This window comes from Stenella coeruleoalba, assembly GCF_951394435.1.
Source record: "Stenella coeruleoalba genome assembly, chromosome: 5".
NCBI lineage: Eukaryota > Metazoa > Chordata > Mammalia > Artiodactyla > Delphinidae > Stenella > Stenella coeruleoalba.
The window spans coordinates 135,693,043-135,719,637 of NC_137150.1; the positions used below are offsets into that span (position 1 = coordinate 135,693,043).

At 47.8% G+C, this 26,595-nt stretch overlaps 1 protein-coding gene across 1 annotated transcript; it reads left to right on the top strand.

The window, feature by feature from the left end:
* Positions 1-1,872: 1,872 nt before the first annotated feature.
* CHAF1B (chromatin assembly factor 1 subunit B) lies at positions 1,873-25,768 on the top strand. Its single transcript, XM_079922922.1, has 14 exons — positions 1,873-1,920; positions 2,596-2,790; positions 3,217-3,349; positions 5,043-5,160; positions 5,690-5,793; positions 9,242-9,338; positions 11,029-11,113; positions 12,535-12,628; positions 16,961-17,030; positions 17,126-17,217; positions 20,911-21,058; positions 22,077-22,508; positions 24,356-24,450; positions 25,023-25,768. Exons 2-14 carry the CDS (start codon positions 2,665-2,667, stop codon positions 25,112-25,114), a joined length of 1,686 nt encoding a protein of 561 aa, XP_079779048.1. The 5' UTR covers positions 1,873-1,920; positions 2,596-2,664; the 3' UTR covers positions 25,115-25,768.
* Positions 25,769-26,595: the final 827 nt, after the last annotated feature.

Below are 26,595 nucleotides of genomic sequence, written 5' to 3' on the forward strand. Positions count from 1 at the left end.
TTTCCTTCTTGTTTTTTTTTTCTCTTATGTGCGCTTTTCAAACAATCGGATTATCTACAGTACATATTAGTCATTCCCAGTCCAAGTTCTCGAAATCCTAGCCATGACTCAAGAGAGAACATCTAAAAACTACATATCTGGATTACATTATCCTAGCTTTCTGTAGGAAACAGGCTTAAGGAGCCTCCTGTCATTTTTGTCAACATGAGACATCCATCTGTAGACAATTTCTATACCTTTCATGAAACCGGCTACAAGCATCAACCAGCATTTATATAAGAATCCATGTCAATTCTTTTCCCTAAAAATGCCAAAAGAAAATTGTTTTAAAAAGCCAGGAAGAATTGGCTCCTCAGATGAACCTGTATGTTCCTTTGATCAATTAAGGCTATGCATCACAAGGGATTTTTTTCCTGGCCTTCTGGGAAACTCACAGATAAAATGTCACATTTGGAAAATTATCCCATTTCAAAAGGCCTGCTGCATCTATTTCTGCCTTCTGATTTACAGCCTCACTTTAAAATGTTAAATTCTGTTCTTAAAAAGTGTCTGTAACCACATCTGCTAATTGAGGTATACTGTAAGCAATCCAGGTACTGAACAATCACATAGTTTTGAATGCTCCAAAACGACCTAGAGCCAATATATATCTTTAAAATATATAAAAAAACCCAAAATCTCAGTTTTTGTTTGCAAAAGGAGAAAGAGACCTGGTTGAATTCAGGGCCAAGATATCCAGAGAGAGAGAGGAGGGGAAATGTGAAGAGTGGGAGAGTCACCTAGGGGAGGCTGGCAAGCTGTCTTCTGCAGGGTTGCACAGGGTAGCACTCATTTTACAAAGCCCCTTGGCCTTGAAGGCCCAGAAACCTGCTGTTAGCACAAGGAGATTGTCCATTTATCCGGGCCAATCTCATCTCAGGGAAGCTCCCAGAGTAATGTATGCAACCAGGATTCCAGTTAATTTAGAAGGAGAATTGAAACTGCCTTTGAAACTTATGTGCATATGACCTGCTTATTCATGTCCAAAGGCTTCTGGGTCATTGACCCATCCATCCTTTCCCATTCATTGCCAGGTCCCATTGCTCCTCCTTTGTGCCTCTGTTGTCAACGGTGAGTTTCTTTACCTTCAATTCTCATTTCCCAGAGCTGCTCATCCGAAACTCTATCACTTGAAGCCCACTTTAAATGCCCCCTTCTCTTCAAACTTCCTTTGAGCCTTCAAATTCAAAATAACCTCGCACTCAGAACTGTAAGAGCACATTGTTCCTTTCACACTCCTTTTCACTTTATTTTTTAATTATAATTATTTGTGTACATGACAGGAAGCCCGAAGACTGTTTCTGTGTTTTATTTATGTTTGAAACACCAGTGACCAAAACGGGGGCCTGATACAGGTTACAGCTGTGAAATATTCGCTGCACCAGTGAAAGACTTGGTAGTCTTGGGCGGGTCTCAAGAGTTACAGCCTCCCCACCTGTCCTACAGGACGGCTCTTCTTTTCCTTTTACCGGACTGTAAATTCTCTTGAGGGTAAGTCTGAGTCAGCTTGGCTCTCCACTGTGTATCCAGGGCTGGCACAGGGTTCCGCATATAGCAGATGCTCAGTAAATGTTTCCTAAAAGAATGAATTAACAAGGGAATAAGTGATTGAACGAATGACTCGATGGACTCCCCATTTCTTCCACCTGTGCATCTGTCCGCAGGGAATTAATAAACCCGCGGGATCCAGCCCAGATTCGCAGGACTCGCGGCGCTGGACCAGCCTCTGCGGCGGGGCGGGGCCTCCAGGGAGTCCCGCCCACGAGGAGGCGGAGAGTCTCGGGAGTCCCGCCCATGCGGAGGCGGGGCCTGCAGCGCGCGGGAAGCGGCGCGCGCGGCGGCGGGAGCTGGCGGCCGCGGGGACTGACCACGTCCCTATAGGTAAGGCTTCCCCGCGCTGGCTTCCGCGTCCCCGAGGTTTCCCGGCTGGACCTGGGGGGCGAGAGGCTCTCGCTGAGGGCCGGCCGCGAGGACCCGGGATAGCTCCTGAAAAGCGCGCGTCCGCGCGGCCGATCCCCGCCCCGGCCCCGAGCGGCCTCCTCCCAGGCAGGTCCGGTCCCGGCTTCCCGGGCCCAGCGGGAAGGGAGCTGCCTTCTCGCCTCCGACCTCGGTCCGTTCCCCGGACAGGCCCCTCCCCTGGGCGGCCTCCTCCCCCCAAAGAGCCCCCTCCCCCGCGGTCCCGGCCCCTTTCCCCGGGTAACCCCCTCCCACGCGGCCCACTCCCCCAGGCGGCCCGCCCCCAGCTCTCCGGGCTCGCCCGGCATCCTCCACTAAGCGGGCGCGGGCGCCCAGCCAGGCCCGACCCGGTGCCTTGATTTCCTCTGCCCGGGTGTCCCATTTTGCTTTTCCGGAGGTAGCAGGAGAATAAACTGAACAGCCACGACTCAGCGAACCATTTTAGGTGAAACTTGCTAGGTGTTAACGTCAGACGTCAACAGTAACATCCTCTCCCAACGCAGCGTGCGTTTTTAACGGTTAGCAGAGTTCCTGGCTCCTACTAAGCGCTCAGTACGTCGATCCTGCTATAATATTCACCTCATTACCGACGATTTTCAGCTTTCCTCTGTCTTTGGAGAAAGAACGGTCCCCGAGGAACGGTATTCTGCCCCTTGAAGACTCAGGAGGATGAAACTCATCACTTGTGAGATCGCCTGGCATAACAAGGAGCCAGTGTACAGCCTGGACTTCCAGCACGGAGCCGCCGGGAGGATCCACAGGCTGGCCTCCGCGGGGGTGGACACCGCTGTCAGGGTAAATGGGGCCGAGGCAGAAAGGCCCAGGGAAGCACTATTGAAGCAGCATTCTCCACTCTTCTATTTATAATGAGTGTCAACAGACACACACTACTTAGTTATGTAGCCCAGAGGGCTAAATTCTCAGGGCCTTGAGTCAACAACGAAAGCAAAGGAGAGCACCTTTCTTCCTGGGGTGATGTCACCGGATGCCCATTGCTGTAGAACCCTGAGCCAGTTTCCTCCTGGGAAACAGTTTGCACAAGAAAGAGGTGGGAGGCAATGGGACTGTAGGTTTATGTTTCAGATAGGAGTTCCTTCCTCTTACATTTCAAAAGAAAGACTAAATTTTCTTTCTGAAAATCAGCGTAGTGATGTTTTCGTCGGTACAGTATGGTGCGTGCTCACTATACGTTTCTCTGAATGAATGTGTTCGTATCAGCAGATCTGGAAGGTAGAAAAAGGACCAGATGGAAAGGCCATTGTTGAATTTTTGTCCAATCTTGTTCGCCATACCAAAGCTGTCAATGTCGTGCGTTTTTCTCCAAGTGGGGAAGTTTTAGCATCAGGAGGGGATGGTGAGTATTGTACTTCAAGATTCTTCAGAAACCAGATACCCATGTGTCTCATATTGAAGAGTGAGATTTGAGCTAGACATACTTTGTTATTTTAGAGGTCGCTTGACCCTCTCAATCTGTCATTTAGATAGTTTAGTAAAATAATGTTGTGGGGAGTGTGAAGGGGTGGAGGATGCAAAGCTTAAACTGAGAAGACCTGTTTGAAAACGGCCGCTTTCCCACTTGCTCTCACTGGGCCGATTGGAGACAAGTAGGTAGGTGCTTACCATTCTAAGTCCCAAGGCAACTGGCCTGGCCTTGTTTGGCTGTCAGTTTAGCATCTGTAAGTGATCACAGTCAGTTCCATGTCTCTCTGTAATTAATGAATTAATTGGCTTAGGGAGTATAGTCTAAACAACCCTCTAAATTATGTTTCTTTGGTGGGAGTAGATTGATTCATATTTCCTCCTTGTGCTTATTTTTTTTTTAATTTATTTATTTTTTGCCTGTGCCACGCGGCATGCAGGATCTTAGCTCCCCAACCAGGGATTGAACCCGTGCTCCCTGCAGTGGAAGCGCGGAGTCCTAACCACTGGACCGCCAGGAAATTCCCTTGCTGCTTGCGCTTAAATGGCATAAAATGATACAGAAGAAGTAAATCTTTTTATCATGCTCTAAAACTAAGATAGTCTAGAAGCCAGAATAAAAAGAAAGAAGAAATCTCAGATGTTGTTTGAAGAAGGAGGGAAAGAAGCCTGGTTGAATTCAGTGCCCTGATGTCCAGTGTTTCCGTCGAGGGGGGAGGTGGGGAGTGGCAGCAGCACAGGGGGCAGTGGGGAGGCTGGCGGGCCGTCCTCTGTGAGGCCGCACAGGGCAGCCCAGGTCCTTTGGCCTCGAGGGCCCGGAAACCTGTTGTCAGTCAGTCAGCACGTGGAGAGTGCCGGTCCGTCAGGGCCAATCTCATCTCAGCCAAGCTCCCCGGATTCCAATTAATTTAGAGAGAGAACGTGTGTGTCCACACCACCGGCTCCTTCACTCTCCTCCTTCGGGCATTCCTCGAAGGGAAGCCACGTCTTGGTCAGAAGGTTATGTGGTGAGCGTGGCGTCAGAACGTGGGGAGCTAGAGGACTCAGACAATTGGTGACATCACGCTAAGGGATCTGACACGTCCATGGTGTTAACAGCTGACACATGCAAGGGCTCACCATGTGCCGGGCATCGTGGGGTAAGTGCTTTATGCATTTGCCTCATTTGATGCTCACGATAGCTGATGAGCTAGGCACTGTTATCCTTCTCATCTTACGGGTGAGGAGACTGAGGCATCAAGATGGGAAGTGACTGGCCGTAGGTTACACAGCTAGGAATGATTTGCCAACCCTTGCGTTGGTGCCTCTGTTGTTTCCTTATTCGGCCACTTACAGGTTATGCCTGTGGATTTGTTAATGTAGTCAGTCGCTTTGCAGTAGTGTTTTGCTGGCCTGGGGACACTTCTGTTTAAGGAGACCTTGTATAGCTCTGATCTGGTATGAGTTTGATTTTGGAGTTTTTGTTCGGAAGGCAAATTTGCTTTTCCTGCCCCAATTCTTAGACGTAAATCCTTGTGGCCATAGTGTCTATTGAACAACGAAGATATTATTTAATACCCTAAAAATCCAGAAGTGAAGGAGCCATGCTTTGTAAAGCGTGGCTTATCTTTAACTGACTCGCTCCACAGATGCTGTCATTCTTCTGTGGAAGGTGAATGATAACAAGGAACCAGAACAGATCGCTTTTCAGGATGATGATGAGGCTCAGCTGAACAAGGAGAACTGGACTGTCGTAAAAACACTGAGGTAACCTCGGGAGGGGCCTGGGAGGGATTTATCCTTATGACCTGTTGTGGCCTCTCCCGTTGCGGAGCACAGGCTCCGGACGCGCAGGCTCAGCGGCCATGGCTCATGGGCCCAGCCGCTCCGCGGCATGTGGGATCTTCCCGGACCAGGGCACGAACCCGTGTCCCCTGCATCGGCAGGCGGACTCCCAACCACTGCACCACCAGGGAAGCCCACATTTTGACTTTTATAGCTCACTTAAAACTTTTACTTATGCAAGACAGTAATACGGGCATAGTTTAAAAGATAAAAATATGATTAAAATGGATTTTCTTAGTTTGTCTTATAAAATTTTCCTTAGTAAACTTGAATCAATTTTAAAGATACAAATATCCTTGAAGGTAGTAGTTTATAGCTATAGCTAATATAGCTCTAGTGGAAATTCCTAAAGTCCCACTGTAATGTATGGTCCCTGAGTGTGCTTTTAAATTTTTGACAATTTTTTCTCTCCTTGAGACAAGAATTGCTTTTTCTCCTCTTTGGATTCTAGGGGCCACTTAGAAGATGTGTATGATATTTGCTGGGCAACCGATGGGAATTTAATGGCTTCTGCCTCTGTGGATAACACGGCCATCATATGGGATGTCAGTAAAGGTAGCTGATATGTTTTTGTTATTATCGGGGGAAGGACTATTCTGAGTGTCTAAAAAGCCGAACCTTTAAAGGCTTCAGAGGAGTTTTTTTAGTGAACTGGAATAGGTGTTTGGCAGGACAGGTTAGGGATTAGCCCCATATGCCATGGATCCACTGCATTTTTAAGGGCCAAGTCAGAATGTATGAGGCTTAGCAGTGGTGTCATGAGTTGCTGGTGCCAAAGCAAGGTAGATCGCACACGCCTGGGGGTGCAGACATGACGGGGCCGGCGGGGCGGCATACGGCTGATCCCTGTCGTCCTGGAACTTAGGGTCTCGGGAAGTTAGCAAGTCATAATCAGTGAGGCATTGCATGCTCGATGTTGGGGTCGGTGGGATCAGGTTTCCATTTCGGGACATCAAGGCAAGCCAAGGACACCTCACTGCTTTGAAAGAACCTGTTCACTGGTTGAGGGGACAATAAACATGTAAGAAGTTACCGTAGGATGAAAATAGCAGTGAAATGCCAAAAGCCAGTGGTGGCTGACGCCTGACCACTTTTACCCCCTGCAGTCCTGTACTCAAGCTTGATGTCTTCTCCCAAACCTCTTCTCTTCTTCTTTATCTGCTGATTCTCCTGCAACCCAAGTGCCCAGGTCGGGAGTCAGGCAGCGGCATTGGCATCCCCTGTGGTGTCAGCACTGCATCAGCCCAGTTTTCATCCACGCTGTAGAGGCCTCTGTTCTTCGTTCTGTGCGGTCCAGCTGAAGCGTCCTCTCTCTTGCCTCATTTCCGTCATGCTCTTTCTTATCAATCCCAGACACTCAGCAATGGGGAGGACCAGTGTCACTGTCTTCTTTTTCCCAAATCTGGCCGTGTGTTGGGTAATTTCAGTGTCTGTTGACACTCCATCAGCACCCCCTGAAGCCAGTTGTAACGATCTTGAACACTGCCAGCAGGCTGGGCACTCTTGCAGGTGCTGGAGGATGCGTGAATACAATGGCTACGTCCTAGTGGGGTGTCAGACGAATACACAAACGTATGATGCCAGGAAGTGATAGCGCTCTGAAGGGGTCCGGGAGTGATAGGGTGATCTGGGAAGGCTTCTCTGAGCTTGTGGAGTTTGAACAGAGACTGGAATGAATCCGGGGAGCAAGCCGTGTGCATTATTTCATGGGAACGGCATGTGCAGAGGCCCGGCGGCCGGAGCTGCTGCTTGTGTCCCAGGAGCAGGAAATCACCGGACGGCTGGAGCAGGAGGGAGGGGGGACCTGAGGCTGGAGGGTGGTGGGTCCTGGCCACAGGGTCGGGTCTCAGATTGTAACCAAGGTGTGACCACGTGCTGCTGATGGGTTTTAAGCAGTAGACTAATGTGATTTCGCTTATTTTTTAAAAAATATTTATTTATTTATTTACGTATTTATTTTGGCTGCGCCGGGTCTTAGTTGCGGCACGCGTGCGGGATCTAGTTCCCCGACTAGGGATCGAACCCGGGCCCCCTGCCTTGGGAGTGCGGAGTCTTACCCACTGGGCCACCAGGGAAGTCCCTTACTTATGTTTTAAAAAGATGTCATTGGCTGGCATGTGGCAAACTCTCCTAGGACAGCACAGCAGGTAGCGGGGTGGGGGGGAGGAGCGGTTTTGAGGAGCGTGGAAATCAAGACCACGTCCTAGGCCTCCATCGTTTTTTTTTTCTTAACGTGTAATGTGGGCAAAATTGTTTAGAGTCGGTACGTTTTTATTTATGGAAGTTCACATGCTGTGATTCCTTCTGCCCATCACCTTAGTTCCTCCAAAGTCTGTGTCATAATCTTCAAGGTGGCCCTTTAGAAAGAACGCCCGCTTGATCCACGCTTGTCCTGTCGGCCAGTCCACTGTTCTGCAGCTGGGCTTCTTTGAAGGCCTGTCACTTAAGTGCTCTGACAGTGACGTCGTAGCCAGGCGTCCTGCTCTCCTGACAAGACGCCTCCTTCAGGCCCCTCAGCACCCCTGCTTCCTGCTAGAGCCCTCAGGTCCCCTGAGCCCTCTCGATTCCTGCTCTGCCGGCCCGTCTGACCTCTTATTTTCTCTCTCCACTTTGCTCCCCAAGGGGATCATTTATGTACATAGACCCTTTTCTTTCACCCGACGGTACCAAGAAAACCCCAGCCCAGGATTGGTGCTACAATACTGACAGTCTCCTGGTCCCGGGCTGAGCACAGCTGGTCACAAACCGGCCACCCTGCATATTGGGCCGCTATAAATTCGTCCTCACCAGCCTCCGATGGGGTCCTGGGGTCCCAACCCCTTTTGCTTGTGAGGTTCGATCCCACTCCTGTTCTCCCCGGCAGCTCCCCCAAACCTCCGTAGGTCTCCTTAGCCTTCTTCTTCACCCCTGGCCACCTTAATCTCAGCAGACTCCCCTAAAGGCCTTCAAGAAGGGGAGGGGGAAGGAAAGTTAGCCTGACATTTGTGCAGTGTGTAAAGTCACCGGCAGGTCACCAGCGACTTCAGGGCCAGGGTGGGGCAGGCAAGGAGCGGGAGGGAGCCCACGGCAGAGGGTTGAGTGAGTGGTCGGGAGAGCGAGTGATGGGGTGTAGACCGCTCCCCAGAGAAGAAGGTTTGGGGTTTTGTTTTTTTTGGCCTCATCATGCGGCATGTAGGATTTTAGTTCCCCAACCAGGGATTGAACCCGCCCCTTGCAGTGGAAGTGCAGAGTCTTAACCACTGGACCGCCAGGGAATTCCCTGGGTTTTGTTTTTTTAAGACTGGCCAAGGCTTCCTAACTCCCTCCTCTTTTTATCCGGGCAATCTCTGTGTGCTGCTGGTTTTATCTTCTAAATGTTTCCCCCAAAGCCCTTTTCCCATCCCTAGTCACAATGCTCTGGTTCAGGCCCTCATCTCTCACCTGGTCTGCTGTCACCTCCTAACTAGTGACACTTCTCTGTGCTCTCTTCAACCCTCAGTTTCATCTTTATAATGCAGGTCCCTTCCCAGCTCAGCGTTGCTCTGAGCCACACCATGAACCCCCAGAACCGTTTCCTTGCACACGAGGGTCTTGCACACACCAGCGGTCTCGGCTACTTGTCACTGCTCCAGTGGCCTAAACTGACTTTCACCCCGTGGATTTGCTCAGAATACCTTCTTCTCTCCTCATCGGCCCCATGTATCCTGCCTGACCTGGAGAACCAAACTCTGAGCTCACTCCTCGACCTCACCCCGGCTTTGTTAGCTGCCCTCTTCTCTGCGTCGTGTCACAGTGCGCATGCTGGTGGTGGGTCTGTCCCCACCGTGAGCTGTGAGCTCCCTGGGACGAGGGGCCATGTGAAGTCATCTTTGGTCCCCAGAGCCTGACGTGGAGTTTGGTAGAGTCTAAGTTACCAACTGCTGAATTATGGAACGGCATAAAGGAACAATACTTAAATTGTAGTTTATACCATTTGTGCATTAGTGGGTTTTGGTAATGTGTGTGTTGTGTGCTTTATTCGTAGGACAAAAGATCTCAATTTTTAATGAACATAAAAGTTATGTACAAGGAGTAACCTGGGATCCTTTGGGTCAGTATGTTGCTACCCTGAGCTGTGACAGGTAAGTTAGTATTTGGCAAGTTGTTTTCACCTCTGTTTGCTTGAAATTTTCTTCAGAGGTATTTTTGTTACAGCTTAACCAATGTAAGCCACAGTCTGGCTTTGATTCTTTCATTCTTGGTTTCGTATAAAGCGTTTTGTTTTACTGCTATTCTTACAGCATAATAAGAAATTGGCAACTAATTAGGACAAGAGCCTTACACGAAGTTAGTACTTAATAAATCTTTATTGAGTGGGTGAGTGAATGCAGAAATAGCTTTGAATTAAATTTAAACTTCTTGGGCAACTTTTAAAGAAAAAGTCTTTTATAAATACGACTTAAGCAAGAAGAGATAACTAGTGGTAGGGTTGGATAGTTATTTCATTTTTTTTATTAGAGTTTACTGCTATAGTGATTTTAACAACTCCATTTAAATTAATATGAAAATAAGATATTTTGTCTTCTCTGAAAGGAGGTCTTGTTGCTGTGTTTACTGGTACATTTAAACACAATATATATTTTTTTAATTAATTAATTTTATTTTTGGCTGCGTTGGGTCTCCGTTATTGCGCTTGGGCTTTCTCTAGCTATGGCTAGTGGGGGCTACTCTTCGTTGCGGTGCACGGGCTTCTCATTGCGGTGACTTCTCATGTCGCGGAGCACGGGCTCTGGGCACGCGGGCTTCAGTAGTTGTGGCACGTGGGCTCAGTAGTTGTGGTTCACAGGCTCTAGAGTGCGGGCTCAGTAGTTGTGGCACATGGGCTTAGTTGCTCCACGGCATGTGGGATCTTCCCGGACCAGGGCTCGAACCCGTGTCCTCTGCATTGGCAGGTGGATTCTTAACCACTGCACCACCAGGGAAGCCCTAAACACAATAATTTAATTGTGTTCCTGGAACAAAAAATTAAAAAAAAAAAAAAAAACCAGGGCTGCCAAGCATATCACTCACCAGTCATAATATTCCTTTATAATATTTATCCAACTACTTTTAACTATAACAAACTGAATTTCAAATGGTGCTGGAATGAAAGCACTAAGGAAGTGTTTATTTTTCATAGAATCTCCTGTAACATTCCAAATGTCATTTATTTTCTGGTATACGTGGGTTTTTTTGTTCTTTTTTTGTGTGGCCATGCCGAGTGGCTTGTGGGATCTTAGTTCCCTGACCAGGGATTGCACCTGTGCCCCCTGCAGTGGTAAGCACAGAGTCCTAACCACTGGACTGCCAGGGAAGTCCCCTGGTATATGTGTTTTATTCAGGCAGTCAGGAGTGAAACAATTTGATTAGCTCAGGGAATAATATGAACTACCAACAACCAATTTACTTGCTGCCGCTTTCCTTACTCCTGCAAATCCCTGAGGGCGAGACCGTTCCACACAAAATAAACTTCACTGCAGTCATACAGATGGCCACTAAGCCAGATGCCCAAGACCTGAAAAATAAGGCCAGGCTTACAAGTTTATGTCCATTGACAAGTTGAAACATTCAATAGAGAATGAAATTATGACGTATTTCCCCACTTAGTTAGTGATATCCTTCTGGTTGTTAATATTTGCCTCTGTCATTCAGTTAAGTGTGAAAGTCATTGGTCAGTGGTTTTGCAGGCCAAAAGTTGTTGAAGCAATCTTCAGTTCTGGTAATAGATTGTTTCTCTGTGAAACATAATTCGTTTACTAGAAGAGATAAATCAGACTTTTCTTCTTTATTTAGGATCCTGAGGGTGTACAGCACACTGAAGAAACGTGTGGCTTTTAATGTCTCAAAGATGCTGTCTGGAGTAGGGGCTGAAGGAGAGGTACAAAATGTTTTGACATTCCATCTTAGCCGTACTGTAGTTGGGACTTAGGAAGTTGTGAGCTCCTCCATCGCTCGTAGCTAAACCCCTGGTTTCCAGGACCCGACACCTGAACTGCAATATGACTTCCTCTTAGACCACCAAGTCTCAGTGTGGTGGTCTGGGCTGGCCTGTACGGAGGTGTGGACGTCTGGGGGCCAGGGGAGAGGTGATGGTGGAGGACAGTGTTTCCAACCCTGGCTGAACTATGGAGTCACCTGGGAAGCATGTAAAAATATGGGTGCCTGGGCCCGACCCCAAGAGCTGTGATTCACTTGGCTTGAAGCAGGCAGGGCCCTCACAGTCTGAGGTGCAGTGAGGTTCAGGAACCACTGACTAGGAAGACCACAGCACTAGGCAACAGGAAGGCAGGTGGATCCAGCACCGACGATACACCTTCTTGGCAGGTGGAGGGGGACTCTCTGGCCATCGGGCTGGTACTCAGGAATGGAAAGGATTTTGATTTTTGAAAGAACTGGTAAATGAAGATAGCACTCTAATCCTAGTAGGTGAAAGGGAGCAAGTTGGTTACTATAACAAAGCGGATAAACAACAAGGTCCTACTGTGTAGCACAGGGAACTGTATTCAATGTCTTGTGATAAGCCAGACGGGAAAAGAATATGGAGAAGAATATACACATGTATAACTGAGTCTCTTTGCCGTACAGTAGGAGTTAGCACAGCATTGTAAATCAACTCTGCTTCAATAAAGTTAAAAACAAACAACAACAACAAAAACCAAAGCAGAGATGAGGTGCAAATCCAGTCCTGGGACAGCACGTGAGGCAGAGTGGGCTTTGTGAGCTGGCCGGCGCTGAGAGGTCACATGGGTAGTTAGGAGGGTCACGCCTGGTTGAGGATTAAATGCTTAGTGTTCATAAAGTGTCAGCGCATGGTAGCAAAAACTGTTCCACACAGGTGTTCAAGAAATGTTGTCTGAAAAGATGATAGGATTACTATTTTCTTTTTAAAAAGGGTTCATTCGGTTGGAGATTCTAAATATAAACACACAGATAACAAGCAAAGGGCTCCTAGTCACCTTCCTGCCTTTTCCCGGTCTCATTCCCCAGACAGACCACTGTTGACAGTGTGGTGTGTGCTCTTACAGAGGGTTATTTGTATAATAAGTATAGAACCACACAGACACGTAGACACACACACACACACACACACACACAGCTTTCCTTAACAAAAATGGGAGATCAGTTCACGAGTGATTGCCCTTGCAGACTTGCGTGATTATTTGATATGTAATTTATTTCAGTTTCATTTATTATTATGTCAGTAAGAAATGACAACGTGTAGAGAAAAAAATAGGAATTGGTAAGCCTTTATTGTGAATGCGAAGGTTTGGAATAACGTTTAGACTCTGTGTGCCGCAGGCGAGAAGTTACCGGATGTTCCATGACGACAGCATGAAATCATTCTTTCGTAGACTTAGTTTCACTCCTGATGGATCTTTGCTGCTCACACCAGGTGTGTTTAACAAAGCTTTTGATTTAAGGGCATGAGAGCAGCGGTGGTGGTGTCTGTGCTCCTGATTTTGTGATGCTCTTTGCAGCTCAGGGAATTCTGATGAAAGCAGTGGTCCCCAACTTGTCCGCACATTGAAACCTCCAGGGAGCTTCAAAAAGTGCTGGTACCTGGGTCCCACTCCCAGAGATTGTGTTTTAATTGGTTTGGAGTGTGTGGTCTGGGTTTTGGAATTTTAAAAAGATTTCTAGTGATTTTAATGTACAGACAAGTTTGGGAGCCACTAGACTAGAGTGATAAACATACTCCCTTAGGCAAATTCAACTTAAAAAAAATTTTAATGAGTGCCTTTTCCCTAGACATGTATGTGGAGGTCATCGTTCTAAAACTAATGATAAAGTGCCTTTATCATTTTTATTCTTAATGAAGCAGCCTGTTGTGACAGGGTCTAGGCACAGACAAGTCTGGTTGGAATAACTTGTGGGAGTGTAGTGGTCAAGTCTGACAGGTCAGCAGAATCAGCAAGGACACGTCAGGGTCATTTTCAGCAGGAGGGTGAGAGGTTGAGTCCAGCAGGATTATCCAGGGCAGTGCTGTTGCCAACATGGTCTCAGAGGAGACCGTCCCCTGCTCTCCATGGCTCAGATACCATCCTGTGTATGATACGATGACATGACCCGGGGCTGGGCCAAACGGGAGGGCACAGGTCAGGTTTGCCACTAAGTGTCCCAGCCAGGCTGGGCAGAGGAGACCCCAAGAGTGTGTGAATCATACACACATGTGTGGGTTGGGCTGTAAAAGGAAATTGGGGAACACGTGGGAATGACATTGGCCTGGGGGGGGGTCCCAGGACCAAGAATAAGTAGTTGCTTAAGTATATTGAAAGTTGTTTACTAAACTCAGTAGCAGGTCCTTTCCTAAATGGCAGCTCCAAAAATATTTTCATTTAAAATCGGGTACCAGATAGGTTATCTGCTGCCACCATTATTATTCTTGGTGGTGTTAATAAATGCAGGAAATGAAATTACAGAGATTGGAAGAAATAAAACTTTGTGATAGGTTTGTGTTTCTAGAAAATCCAAGAGATTTAAAAAATACTCTCAGAATAAAAAAAAGAATTTGATAAGGTGGATAGATATTATAAAATACATAAAATCTGTATCTGCTACAGTAGAATAAGTACTTAGAAATGTGAAAAGGATAATTGTTCCATTCGTAACAGTGCAAAACGCAGAAGACATGGAAATGCATAGGAAAAAATTTAATAAGGCATAGAGCCTTTATGAAGAAGACTAGAAGGTCTTATTGATGGTTATAAAACAAGTTCTGAACAAATAGAGATATTTCGTGTTCTAAAAATTAACATGATAATTGATTTCCAATTAGGATCCCATTTAAGGTTTTTTTTGTTGTTGGTTTGTTTAGGTTTTTTGGTTTTTTAATTGGATGACATCTCGGATTTGTTTAGGAGAGTAAATGCAAGGAATAGTAAAAAAGTATGAAAGATAAGAATAATACTTGAGCAGGCATTTTCCTGTCTAAATGTCAGAGATTCTGTAGTGCTATTGTTATCAAATCAGTATGGTATTGGTATAGGAATAAACATACAGCTTAGTGGATCAGAACAGAGAATCCAGAAATAGATTCTGGGATAAAAGGGAATTTAATAGGTGACCTGAGTGGTATTTCAGTGGGAAGAATGGATTATTGAGTGAATGGTTCTGGAGTGTCCAGCTGTCTGGAAAAAAATTAGATTGGACTCTTAGCTTATCAGATGGATAAGGTGGGCTTCCTTGGTGGCTCAGTGGTTAAGAATCCACCTGCCAATGCAGGGGACACGGGTTTGAGCCCTGGTCCGGGAAGATCCCACATGCCGTGGACCAACTAAGCCTGTGCACCACAACTACTGAGCCTGCACTCTAGAGCCCGCGAGCCACAACTACTGAGCCCGCGTGCCCCAACTACTGAAGCCCACACACCTAGAGCCCGTGCTCCACAACAAGAGAAGCCACTGCAATAAGAAGCCCGCACACCACAGTGAAGAGTAGCCCTCGCTCACCACAACTAGAGAAAGCCCATGTACAGGAACAAAGACCCAGTGCAGCCAAAAATAAATAAATAAAATAAATATATTTTAAAAATAAATAAATAAAATAAACTGCAGGTGAATTCAATACTTAAAAATGGTAAAAATGTAAAACTCTTGCAAGAAAATCTAGGAGGACATTCTAGGACTGGGGAAGACCAAACTAGGACTGGGGAAGACCAAACTAAGACTGGAAACCCAGCAGCTCTTAAATGATAGACCTACTTTGCTGTATTTGAATGTAGAGCTTTTGTATGGCAAAAGACGCAGTAAGCAAAATCAGTAGTCGTATGATGGGACTGGAAAATAATGGTTATGGTACAGAAACGAGAGCGCTGACAGACATCCTATACAATGGCTCTTCCAAATTGGCAAGAAGAACAAAAAGACAAAAGGAGAAAAACCCAAAAGAGAAAAACGAGAGAAAGGTACAACAAGGCGGCTCATAGAAGAGCAAATCTGGTGCAAAACTGGCACACACGGAGAGGTGTTCGGAAACCCGACAGTCAAGGCAACGCAGGTTAATGTGACATCAGTAGGTATCCCTTTATTCATTTCAGGCTGGAAAAACGTGAAAATATCTGTCGCTGATGGGCATGTGTATGGCTGTTGCTGGAGGGAGTGTGGATTGTTAGGGCCTTTTGGGAAGGCAGTCTGGTAACCGTTTAATGCATGTACTCTTCAGCCAATCCGCCCCTTGTCTGACATTCACTTCCTTAAGAAATGAAAACAGTACATAAGAGTGTATGTCCAAGGATGTTTATTGCAAGCATAGCTTTTTTTTTAATGACACTTTTCTCTTTTTTAAAATTAATTATTTTATTTATTTATTTTTGTCTGTGTTGGGTCTTCGTTGCTGCGCACAGGCTTTCTGTAGCTGTGGCAAGCAGGGGCTACTCTTCGCTGTGGTGCGCGGGCCTCTCATTGCAGTGGCCTCTCCTGTTGCGGAGCACGGGCTCTAGGTGCGCAGGCTTCAGTAGTTGTGGCGCGTGGGCTCAGCAGCCGTGGCTCGCGGGCTCTAGAGTGCAGGCTCCGTAGTTGTGGTGCACGGGCTTAGTTGCTCCGCAGCATGTGGGATCTTCCTGGACCAGGGCTCAAACCCGTGTCCACTGCATTGGCAGGCAGATTCCTAACCACTGTGCCACCAGGGAAGTCCAAGCATGGCTCTTAGTTGTAAAAAAACAAAAACAAAACAATACTCGTTAACAGAGAACGGGTGAATAAATTGCGGTATTTTCAGACCAGTGCATAGTAGGTAGCTACTGAAGAAAGGGTACATTAGTGTCACGCAGGTTAACTGTCATGAGTGATTGACTGAGAAAAGCAAAATGAGCAAAAGTATAAATAATACCCCATTCTGTAAAATAGATTTAAAAAACCCACCATATGAATATACCAGCGATTGAGTTATAACTGGTTGGAACAATTATGTGAGCATGGGGGAAATACAGAATGACCTGATGGTTTGTTAAAATGGATTACTTGGGGTTGGAAGGATGGGGTGAGATGGGAAGAGAGTAGAAAGACTACTGGCTGTGTCTGCTGCCCCCCCCCAGCGGGTATGAAATGGTCACATGGAAGATTACATACGTGTGTGTGTGTGTGTGTGTGTGTGTGTGTGTGTGTGGAAATGTTAACGTAAAACAGGGAGATGTTCCCAAGAGCAACTGTGTGTGACGGTCATTCTCCAACAGGATCTGACCTGGTTTTGAGTACAGCCTGAGGTGAGTGTAGAAGGGCTCTCAGATGTGGGCTGCTCCCCAGGGCAAAGGCAGCTTCTGCAGGGGCTGGAGATGTCAGCAGAGGGCTGGTCTCCTGGCAGCCTTTGGGCTCCATCAGGCTGATGGGAAAAGGCCTGAGTCTCAGGTTTTGGGTGGCAACTGAGGTCAATCCAGGGGACAGAGAGCCAGGGGTCTGATCATAGCACTTCACTAGCAGGAATTGGCTGGATTCGCAGGCAAAGGTCTGCTGTGGTCAGGGCTCCCTGCTTTATGTTCTTCCCACCCAGGCCTGGAAGGGGCTCTGGGGCAGCTGAGCCCCTTGGGGAGGTGACAGGTGGGTAGAACTGGAGTAAAGGGCTGAGCCCAGGCAGGGACAGGGTGTTTGCATTTGTCCTCAGTCACAGAAACATTGTCCAGGTAATAATGTTCCGGGGAGAATCTTTTACAAACCAGAACTGATGCTCATGTGTCTTTGCTGATGAACAGTTTAATAACACATGGCCTTGCCTTCCTCTACTGCTTCCCCAGCTGGATGTGTGGAATCGGGTGAAAACGTAACAAATACAACTTATGTTTTCTCCAGGAAAAATCTTAAAAGGTATGTAATTGAAGAAATATTTGAAATGTTTACCCTTTCTTTTTGCTTTTGTTGAGTGACGGTGCTTTTTTGCAAAACCACGATTCATCTTGCAGGCCTATCGCCCATCTTCCGTGTCCTGGGAAGGCGACGCTCGCTGTCCGCTGCTGCCCCGTCTACTTTGAGCTGAGGCCAGTGGTGGAAGCAGGTACCTTAGAGCCACAGGGGTGTGTCACGTTCTCTGAGGCAGGTCACCAGGGTGGGTGGGGAGAGGTGAGTATGTGGGTTGGTTCAGTTTGGTCAGTCTTGAGAGCAAAGACTGATGTTATCAAAATACGTGTCAGATTTTGCGTTGTCTAGAATACACTTTCTTTGCTGCAAGCAACTTTAAAGGGCTAAAAATACTAGCTTTGTTTCTCTACTGAAGGAGGTTGAATGTCATTTATTAGTGATTTCCTATGCAGTGAAAATTATGGGAAAATTATATGAATTGGATTTTTGTTTCACTGTTTTTCCACCTCCGGCTGCTTTTAAGATTTTTCTCTTTATCAGTTGGCTTTCAGCAATCTGATTACGGTGTGCCTGCTGCCGTTTTCTTTATGTTTCTTGTGCTTGGGGTTCATTGAACTTCTTAGATTTACGAGTTTATAGTTTTCATCAAATTTGGAGAACTTGGCCAGTTATTTCTTCAGATACTTTTTCTGTCATCCCCCCTCTCTCTCCTCTTCTTCAGGGGCTCCAGCTACACACGTATTGGACGGTTTGAAGTTTACCCGTGGCTTACTGATGCTGTTACGTGTTTCTTTCCTCTCTGGATAGTTCCTACAGCTTGTTTTGAGTTCACTGCTCTTCCGTGTCACCTGCCCTTCGTGCCAGCCAGTGTATTTTCTCTCTGTGACGGTGTAGTCTAGAACTTCTGGAGTTCAGCTTGGGTCCTCCTCACGTACCTCTGCTTTACACCTTCCCTCTTGCCTCTTGAACGCGTGGAATACACTTGTTACAATAACTCTTTTAATGGCTTTGTGTACAAAGGATTGGTTTTGATGGATTTTTTCTTCCTCATTATGGGTCATATTTTTCTGCTTCTTGGAATGCCTGATAATTTTTTTAAAAGTAATTAATTAATTTATTTTTGGCTGCATTGGGTCTTCGTTGCTGCGCGCGGGCTTTCTCTAGTTGCATCGAGTGGGGGCTGCTCTTCGTTGCTGTTCGCGGGCTTCTCATTGCGGTGGCTTCTCTTTTTGCAGGGCACGGGGTCTAGGCGCGTGGGCTTCAGTAGTTGTGGCTCGTGGGCTCTAGAGCGCAGGCTCAGTAGCTGTGGCGCACGGGCTTAGTTGCTCCACGGCATGTGGAATCTTCCCGGAACGGGGATCGAACCCGTGTCCCCTGCATTGGCAGGCGGATTCCTAAGCACTGCGCCACCAGGGAAGTCCATCTGATAATTTTTTATTAGACATTGTGGATTTTACCTTAGTGGATGCCGGATATATTTTCATCCTTATAAATATCCTTGAGCTTTATTCTGGGATGCAGTGAGGTTGCTTGGAAACACTTTGCGTCTTAGGGGTCTTGCTGTTAGGCTTTGTCAGGTGGGATCACAGGGGCATTTAGTCTAGGGCTAATCTCTTCACTACGGAGGCAGAGCCGCCTGGATGCTCTAATTGATGCCCATGAAGTGGGCGGTTTTCCACTCTCGCTGGTGGGAACATGTGCTGTTTCTAGCCTTGTGTGAGCTTCAGGGGTGGCTCTTTTATTAAAAAAAATTAATTAACTAATTTTATTGAAGTATAGTTGATTTACAGTGTCATGTTAATTACTGCTGTACAGCAAAGTGATTCAGTTATACATATATACATTCTTTTTTAATATTCTTTTCTGTTATGGTTTATCATAGGATATTGAACATAGTTCTCTGTGCTATACGTAGGACCTTGTTGTTTATCCATTCTATATAAAAAAGCTTACATCTGCTAACTCCAGTCTCCCACTCCATCCCTCCCCGACCCCCTCCCCATTGGGAACCACCAGTCTGTTCTCTATGTCCGTGATTCTGTATCTGTTTCACTGATAGGTTCATTTGTGTCATACTTTAGATTCCACATGTAAGTGATATCATATGGTATTTGTCTTTCTCTTTCTGACTTCACTTAGTGTGATAATCTCTAGTTGCATCCATGTTGCTGCAAATGGCATTATTTTGTTCTTTTTTATGGTTGAGTAGTATTCCATTGTGTGTGTGTGGGGGGGCACATCTTCTTTATCCATTCATCTGTCAGTGGACATGTAGATTGTTTCCATGTCTTGGCTATTGTGAATAGTGCTGCTATGAACATAGGGGTGCATGCATCTTTTTGAATTATAGTTTTGTCTGGGTATATGCCCAGGAGTGGGATTGCTGGATCATATGGTAGTTCTATTTTTAGTTTTTTGAGGAACCTCCATACTGTTTTCCGTAGTGGCTGTACCAACTTACATTCCCACCAACAGTGTAGGAGGGTTCTCTTTTCTCCACACCCTCTCCAGCATTTATTGTTTGTAGATTTTTTGATGATGGCCATTCTGACTGGTGTGAGGTGGTACCTCATTGTAGTGTTGATTTGCATTTCTCTAATAATTAGCGATGTTGAGCATCTTTTCATGTGCCTGTTGGCCATTTGTATGTCTTCTCTGGAGAAATGTCTGTTAGGTCTTCTGCCCATTTTTGGATAGGGTTGGTTGGTTTTTTTTGTTGTTGAGTTGTTATGAGCTGTTTATATATTTTGGAAATTAAGCCCTTGTTGGTCACATCATTTACAAATATTTTCTCCCATGTAGATAGTCTTTTCGTTTTGCTTACGGTTTCCTTAGGGACGGCTCTCTCTTTCCCGTGGCCCTCGCTCCGGCCCTGGCTAGTTTTCCCGCGTGCGGCACTGGTCAGCACTCAGCTGAAGGCTCGAGGCCCCTGGGGCTCTGGCTCTGCCCCTCCACCCGCACGCTCCAGTCGCCTGGGCCTCCTGGCCTCCCAGCTCAGGGCATCTGCCAGGCGCCGCCTGCGTTCCCTCCACCTCTGCTGGGCCTGGAAACTCCAGGCAGTAAACGGAGGTGATCGTAGGGCTCACCTCTCTCGCTTCCTGTCTCTGAGGGATTGCTGTTCTTCATGGCCTAATGGACAGTGTCTTAAAAAAAACCCGTTTCAGTATTTTGCCTGGTATTTTAATTGTTTCAGGTGAAGGGTCAGTCAGGTCTCTGTTACTACATGGCCGGACGCAGAAGCTGTTTTTAAGTTTCTAATCCTTTATGTGAATGACTATGATTAACTTGACAGCATTAAAACATCACTTCATGAGATGCTTCTACGTGACCCTGATGTTTCCTTAGCAGGCGGTGACCCCTCAGGGTGACTTGCCTCATTCACACAACTTTTTCTTCTCTTCTTTTTTTTTAAATTTTATTTTATTTTATTTTATTTTTTTGCACTACGCGGGCCTCTCACTGCTGTGGCCTCTCCCGTTGCGGAGCGCAGGCTCCGGACGCGCAGGCTCAGCGGCCATGGCTCACGGGCCCAGCCGCTCTGCGGCACGTGGGATCTTCCCGGACCGGGGCATGAACCCGTGTCCCCTGCATCGGCAGGTGGACTCTCAACCACTGCGCCACCAGGGAAGCCCTCTTCTCTTCCTTTTGAACCGCAGGTTCCCATGAGTGTTGAATCATAACACAGTGTCCTCATTGGTTCCTGCATGGGTCTCCTTAATTCTTATATTCCTATATAAAATAATACAAAAACTGAATTCTTCCGTAAAGCATTTAGTAAAGTTACATCACTTACGTCCCTGGGGAGAGGGCTTTTGGGGAAAATTTGTTTTCTTTGGGAACTTTGCTTTTGCTTGTTTGACTTTCTGTTCCTGATTTCGCCTGTCACCAGAGCCAGGTGTGGAGCTGGTGAGCCTGCCCTACCGCTTGGTGTTTGCTGTGGCTTCTGAAGACTCTGTGCTTTTGTACGACACCCAGCAGCTGTTCCCGTTTGGTTACGTGTCTAACATACATTACCACACCCTGAGTGATATTTCCTGGTGAGTGGATGGGGGAGACAGCGTACATTCCCCTGGAGTTGCCCCTCAGGTCAGGGAGCATTTCATCCTACAGTTGGCTTTTTTGGCCCTTATTTACCAGTTTTTTTAAAGGAATCAATGTAAAAAGGAAAGCTGTTTCTAACTTGCTAAAGTACTGCTTCCTGTTGTGACTGCAGTGGGTGTTGATGCCGTGCAGACTGTGATGTGGTTCATCTATTTCTCATAAACCAAGGGGAGGCCCGGGGTCCCTGGTGTTGTGGGGACTCGCCAGGCCCTCTGGGAGGAAGCCCACACATGCGGGCCCCTGCTGCGCAGACAAGGAGGGGCCCCAGAACTGTGCCCGTCCTGAGGGGTCACTTTGCCCTCACCTTTCTGCCTGGGGTTCTCAGCACCCCTGGGCTCCCAGTTCTGTCTCCACTGTGTGCTCGGGCCCAGGCTGGGCCTGGCCACCTACCATCTAGTTCTTGCTCTTTATCACTCTTTATCTTCTTTTCATCTTCTTTTTATTTATTTATTTATTAAAAAATTTTTTTTTGCGGTACGCGGGCCTCTCACTGTTGTGGCCTCTCCCGCCGCGGAGCACAGGCTCCGGACGCGCAGGCTCAGCGGCCATGGCTCACGGGCCCAGCTGCTCCGCGGCATGTGGGATCCTCCCGGACCGGGGCATGCACCCGTGTCCCCTGCATCAGCAGGCGGATTCTCAACCACTGCGCCACCAGGGAAGCCCTCATCTTCTTTTTATCTTGGAGGGAAAAAAAAAGAAAAAAAAAAAAGGTCATCTCACCTTTATTCCGGTGAATTTGATGACGAAGCAGGGGTGGGTTGGGAGGGAAAGGGCGTGAGGGAGGAGCCCGCACAGATCCTTTCTCAGCCGTGTTTTTCCCTTGACGGCTTTGCCTTCAGACAAAGCTTGTGAGTTTGCTTGAACTTCCATTTCCTCACCAGTGATGAGGGTGCTAAGAGTGGCCTGTAGACTTCGGTAAAGTTTTTCGCTTTCTATTCTGTTTCGGGAATGCAGGTCCAGCGACGGGGCCTTCCTGGCCATCTCTTCCACGGATGGTTACTGTTCCTTCGTGACGTTCGAGAAGGATGAGCTCGGAATTCGCTTGAAAGAGAAGCCAGTTGTGTGTGTGAGAACTCCCGATACAGCGAAGAAAACCAAGAGTCAGACACACCCAGGGTCTTCGCCAGGACCCAGGCTGGGAGAGGGAACCCCCAGCAGCAGAGTCCGGGACCCCAGCAGCCCCTCTGCAACGCCCCCTCAGGCGAAACAGTCTCCGGCCCCCACGGCGGCCAAGGACACCCCTGTGACCGCTCCCGGTGCCAGAGGCTTCCTGGCAGGGCCCTCAGAGGAGAAGACCCTGCAGCCCGGCAGTCAGAATGTGAAAGCCCACGCATCCCGGAGGGTCACTCTGAACACGCTGCAGGCCTGGAGCAAGTCAACACCCCGGTGAGCGCTGTGATGGGAACAGAAGCTGCCTTGCCTTGTCAAAAGACAGGATAAGCCGAAAGCCCCTCGCATAGGTGAAATCCCACACAGCTGCCAGACAGATGTTTCCTAACGTCAGACCTGAGAGTACCGCTTCCTTGCTTACAGACCTCTGTTGGCTCCATTTCCTCCCCGTCGGGTGAGGTCCCGGCTCTTCGCCCGGCCCGTCACCGGCTCTGTGGCAGCCTGCCATCCAGCACGGTGACCCCTCACTCTCCTTCGTCCCGCGTGCTCTGACGTCAGGTCCCCAGGGCACGCTCTGCCTTTGGAGGCCTCTGTGCCTCCACCCTCTGGGGACGCCCTGGACACCTGCTCCGCTGGGTGACACTAGAGTCCTCCCAGAAGACCCATTTGGATGTCCCTTCAGCCCTTTTCTGTGTCACAACACATCGCATTCGACAGCAGGTGTTTGATTTATGCTTCTGTTTCCCTAGTTAGAGTACAGGCCCCCCAGGGCAGGAAGCGTGTCCCCGTTCTCTACCCGTGTTCTCCTGCCCAGACGGTAACAGGCACTTACAATAGGTAGGAAGTCAAAGGAGCACCTCCTCCACGGGGTTTTGGCGTGTCCAGCAGACTGGATCATGGTGAGCGGCACCTCGGGTCTGAATAGCCTCCAGGTGGTGCTGCTGTTGTTTTCTCCCCTGTTCATGCCCGTCTGGCTGGTGAATGTGCCCGAGCTCACGGCTGGCACTGCAGAGCGGACAGAACTGCCCAGCATGGCCCCTGTCGTCAGGCAGCAGCTGGCCTCCAGGCTTCCTTCCCTGGACACCTGTGATCCTGCACACAGCCTTCTCCCCGGCCCACCGCCCAACACTGGGAGGCGGCCTGGGGAAGGGGCCGTGGCGGGGGGATGAGGGGAGCACTGCACGCCTCCCACACGCTCTGCCACGTTCACGCGACTTCATTGGCGGATCCATAATGTGGTTTAGGTGTAATGCTGGGCTCTTTCTGTATCTCTTCCTACAGACTAGCAATGTTTTTTGAAAATTTATTTATTTATTTTTGGCTGCATTGGGTCTTTGTTGCTGCATGCGGGCTTTCTCTAGTTGCGGCGAGCGGGGGCAGCTCTTTGTTGCGGTGCGCGGGCTTCTCATTGCGGTGGCTTCTCTTGTTGCGGAGCACAGGCTCTAGGCACTCGGGCTCAGTAGCTGTGGCTCGTGGGCTCTAGATTGCAGGCTCACTAGTTGTGGAGCACAGGCTTAGTTGCTCCGCGGCATGTGGGATCTTCCTGGACCAGGGATTGAACCTGTGTCGACTGCATTGGCAGGCGAATTCTTAACCACTGTGCTACCACGGAAGTCCCTAGCAATGTTTTTAAAATTTATTTTTAAGTGGGGGAAGGGAGGGGAAAAGTGTTCTTTGAAACATTTTCGGTATTAAAGTTTTTCCCCTCTTAATTTCTTGCGAGCTTCTTGCAGTTATAATTTAAAAAAAAATAGTTGTTGAGAATTAAGACTGTGGATTTTAAAAAAGAACCATCTATATTTTGGAGCTTTCCATACTGGAAGCCATGTCTGATAGGCTTATGTAGGAAACATCTAGCAGAGTGTTTAGCATGTCATTGGTAGTTCAGAAAACACGGGTTTTGAAACTTAGATGACTGGTTACGGTTTAAGCTGACTCTTATTTATGTGATGGTTTAACTTAATACATGATCCTTAGTTACTAAGCAAGGGGGCATATTGACATTATATTTAATGCCTTGCATGATATGAGCTGAAAGTTTTACATGTTTCCTTTGACATTTGGTATTGTATGCAAACCATTCCGATGATACTAATGGCCTTTTACTTCTTTTTTTAATCAAGGAGAATAAACTTAATACCCTTAAAGACAGATACTCCACTGAATTCTATACCAACCAGCATAATTTCCAGCCCTTCCACAGAAGAAATTCAATCAGGTAAGTGATACTCTTACTGGTTTAGTATAATTAAAAATAGAATACCATCTCTTTTGGAAATGAGCACCACCTAACTTGAAGTAGTTCTGAGAAAGCAAGGATGCATCTCACCAGGCCTGTCGTTTAAACCCACTGATTGCGTGTGTATTCTCATCCAGGAGCCCACCCTCCCGCCAAGGTGCTCCCTGCTAGGCATACGGTGGATTTGGGAGACGGGTAGAGCCGGGCTGGTTCTCAGCCTCGGCAGTGTTGGCATCTGGGCAGGTCATTCCTCGCTCTGGGGCTGCGCTGTGGGTGCAGGATGATTAGCAGTGCCCCTGGGTGCTGGCACCCATCCCCTGCCCCGACTTGTGACGCTCTAAAATGTCGTCAGACACTGCCCACTGTCCCTCGAGAGGCACAGTTGCCCCGGGTTGAGAACCACTGGGGTAGACCTTCTCCTTAGATCCATAGAGGACCTGGCCAGGCAGTTCGGTTCCTTGTCTGCGCATGAAATTCAGTTTGTAAACGTCAGCTCTTAACTTAAAGACGTCTTCACTCACTTGTCCACCCTGTGTGTGCTTACATCTTAGAGATGCCTGGAGACCTTCAGGTCAGTCCCCCGGAGCTTAAGCGGCCGAGACTCAGTGAGCACAGAGAAGGTCCCCAAGGTCTGGACCCCTGATGAGACCTGTCATGTGCCTGAAGGCTGCTAGGTCTGGGGACCCCCGTGTGCCCAGAGAGGGGCGAGACCAAACACACCTGAGACCAGTGGAATCAGACAGAGCCTGACGGACACTAGAAAATGGATTTCTGTAACAGAAGATACGCGTGGACCGATTTTCTCCAGAAATATGTTGGCTGTTGTATTTAGCACACATTTTTACCTCAGATATGTGAACATTTTAATAGACTAAATTCTCTTTTTGATGAGTTTCTGAGACTGGAACAGTTCAATGTTACCTAGTGTGGAAATCAGTAAATGCCCCCCCTTGGAATACTTGTGTGAAAGTACAGACACTTTATGGGTGGACTCCTTCCACAGCTAGAATTAGAGAAGGTGGTTCGAGAAGGTTTATTCTGTTGAATTTTAGAGTGTTTGATTATTAGATCACTTTAGCTTCTAAATAGTTGATTAACTTTTGGAAGTTTGTTATGTTTGCTTTCTGATTTTAAAGGTGGTAATGCACAGTCTAGAAAGTTAGTAAAGAGTGAAGTAGAAAAAACGCGTTGGAGGTGGAAATCACCCATCTCACCACCAGAGGGAACCCTTGTTACTGTTTCGGCATATTTCCTTAAAATTTCTGTTTTTGCTAATGTTATTTTATTTTGGGGAGGGGGCGAGAGTTGAGATTTTACTTTAGATACACTTTGGTATCCAAATAGGTTAACTTCTTAGACTGATTTTTCAAAGCAAAAAAAGTACCTTTCCTTAGCAGTCTGTGCCTCTGCTCTCGGTCCCTGGGATGCTGGCATGGTCCTTTCCCTCTTGGGAGCAGACCGGACTCATGGGCTGAGACGTATGACGTGCTGTCGCTGCAGGAGGCCTCCCACGTTTGGAGTCTCCTCTTAGCGCAGGAGACTCTGGTGATGTGACCAACAGGTGGTGATGGGTGGAGCCCTAGAAGCTGGTGCGGCTGCTTCACGTTGAGGAGTTTACAGATGATTTCATGGCCCTCGATGCTGTTCCTCTGGCACGATGAACACGGTGAGTCTCGCAGGTGAGGCTACACCCAGGACCCCTTCCCTGTCTGAACCAAATCAGAGGGCAAGTTTGGGACCCGCAGGTCCAGGCTCTGGCAGGGAGCCGCTGACGATGGAAGAACACACTCTTGTCAGCTCAGGTCAGCAGCAAAGAAGAGAGCTGGAGAGGAGCGTCAGCTTGTTGCTAATCCACAACCCAGTTAACCAGAAAAAGAGTCTGCCTCTCTCTACACGGGAAAGTGGCAAGTGGGATGATTTACCACGTGGAGAGCTGGGAGGTGAATCCATGCAGAGTTGTAATAGTGCAGGTGTGGGTCACGTTCAACATGAAGACGTTTAAAAATGTCAAGTAGCAGCTGTTTTGACCAGTGGTTCTCAACCTTGAAGTCCCCCAAAGACCTGCCGGAGATCAACACCCAGGTCCTGCCCTCCTTGGTCTGGGGCCCAGTCTGAACATCGGGA

Bases quoted from the DNA above. Each gene is read 5' to 3' on its own strand.
- CHAF1B (XM_079922922.1), top strand. From the start codon at position 2,665: ATGAAACTCATCACTTGTGAGATCGCCTGGCATAACAAGGAGCCAGTG. The intron at 12,629-16,960 runs GTGTGTTTAACA...CTGCTTCCCCAG, and splicing joins ATCTTTGCTGCTCACACCAG to CTGGATGTGTGGAATCGGGT. The intron at 17,218-20,910 runs GTACCTTAGAGC...GCCTGTCACCAG, and splicing joins GAGGCCAGTGGTGGAAGCAG to AGCCAGGTGTGGAGCTGGTG.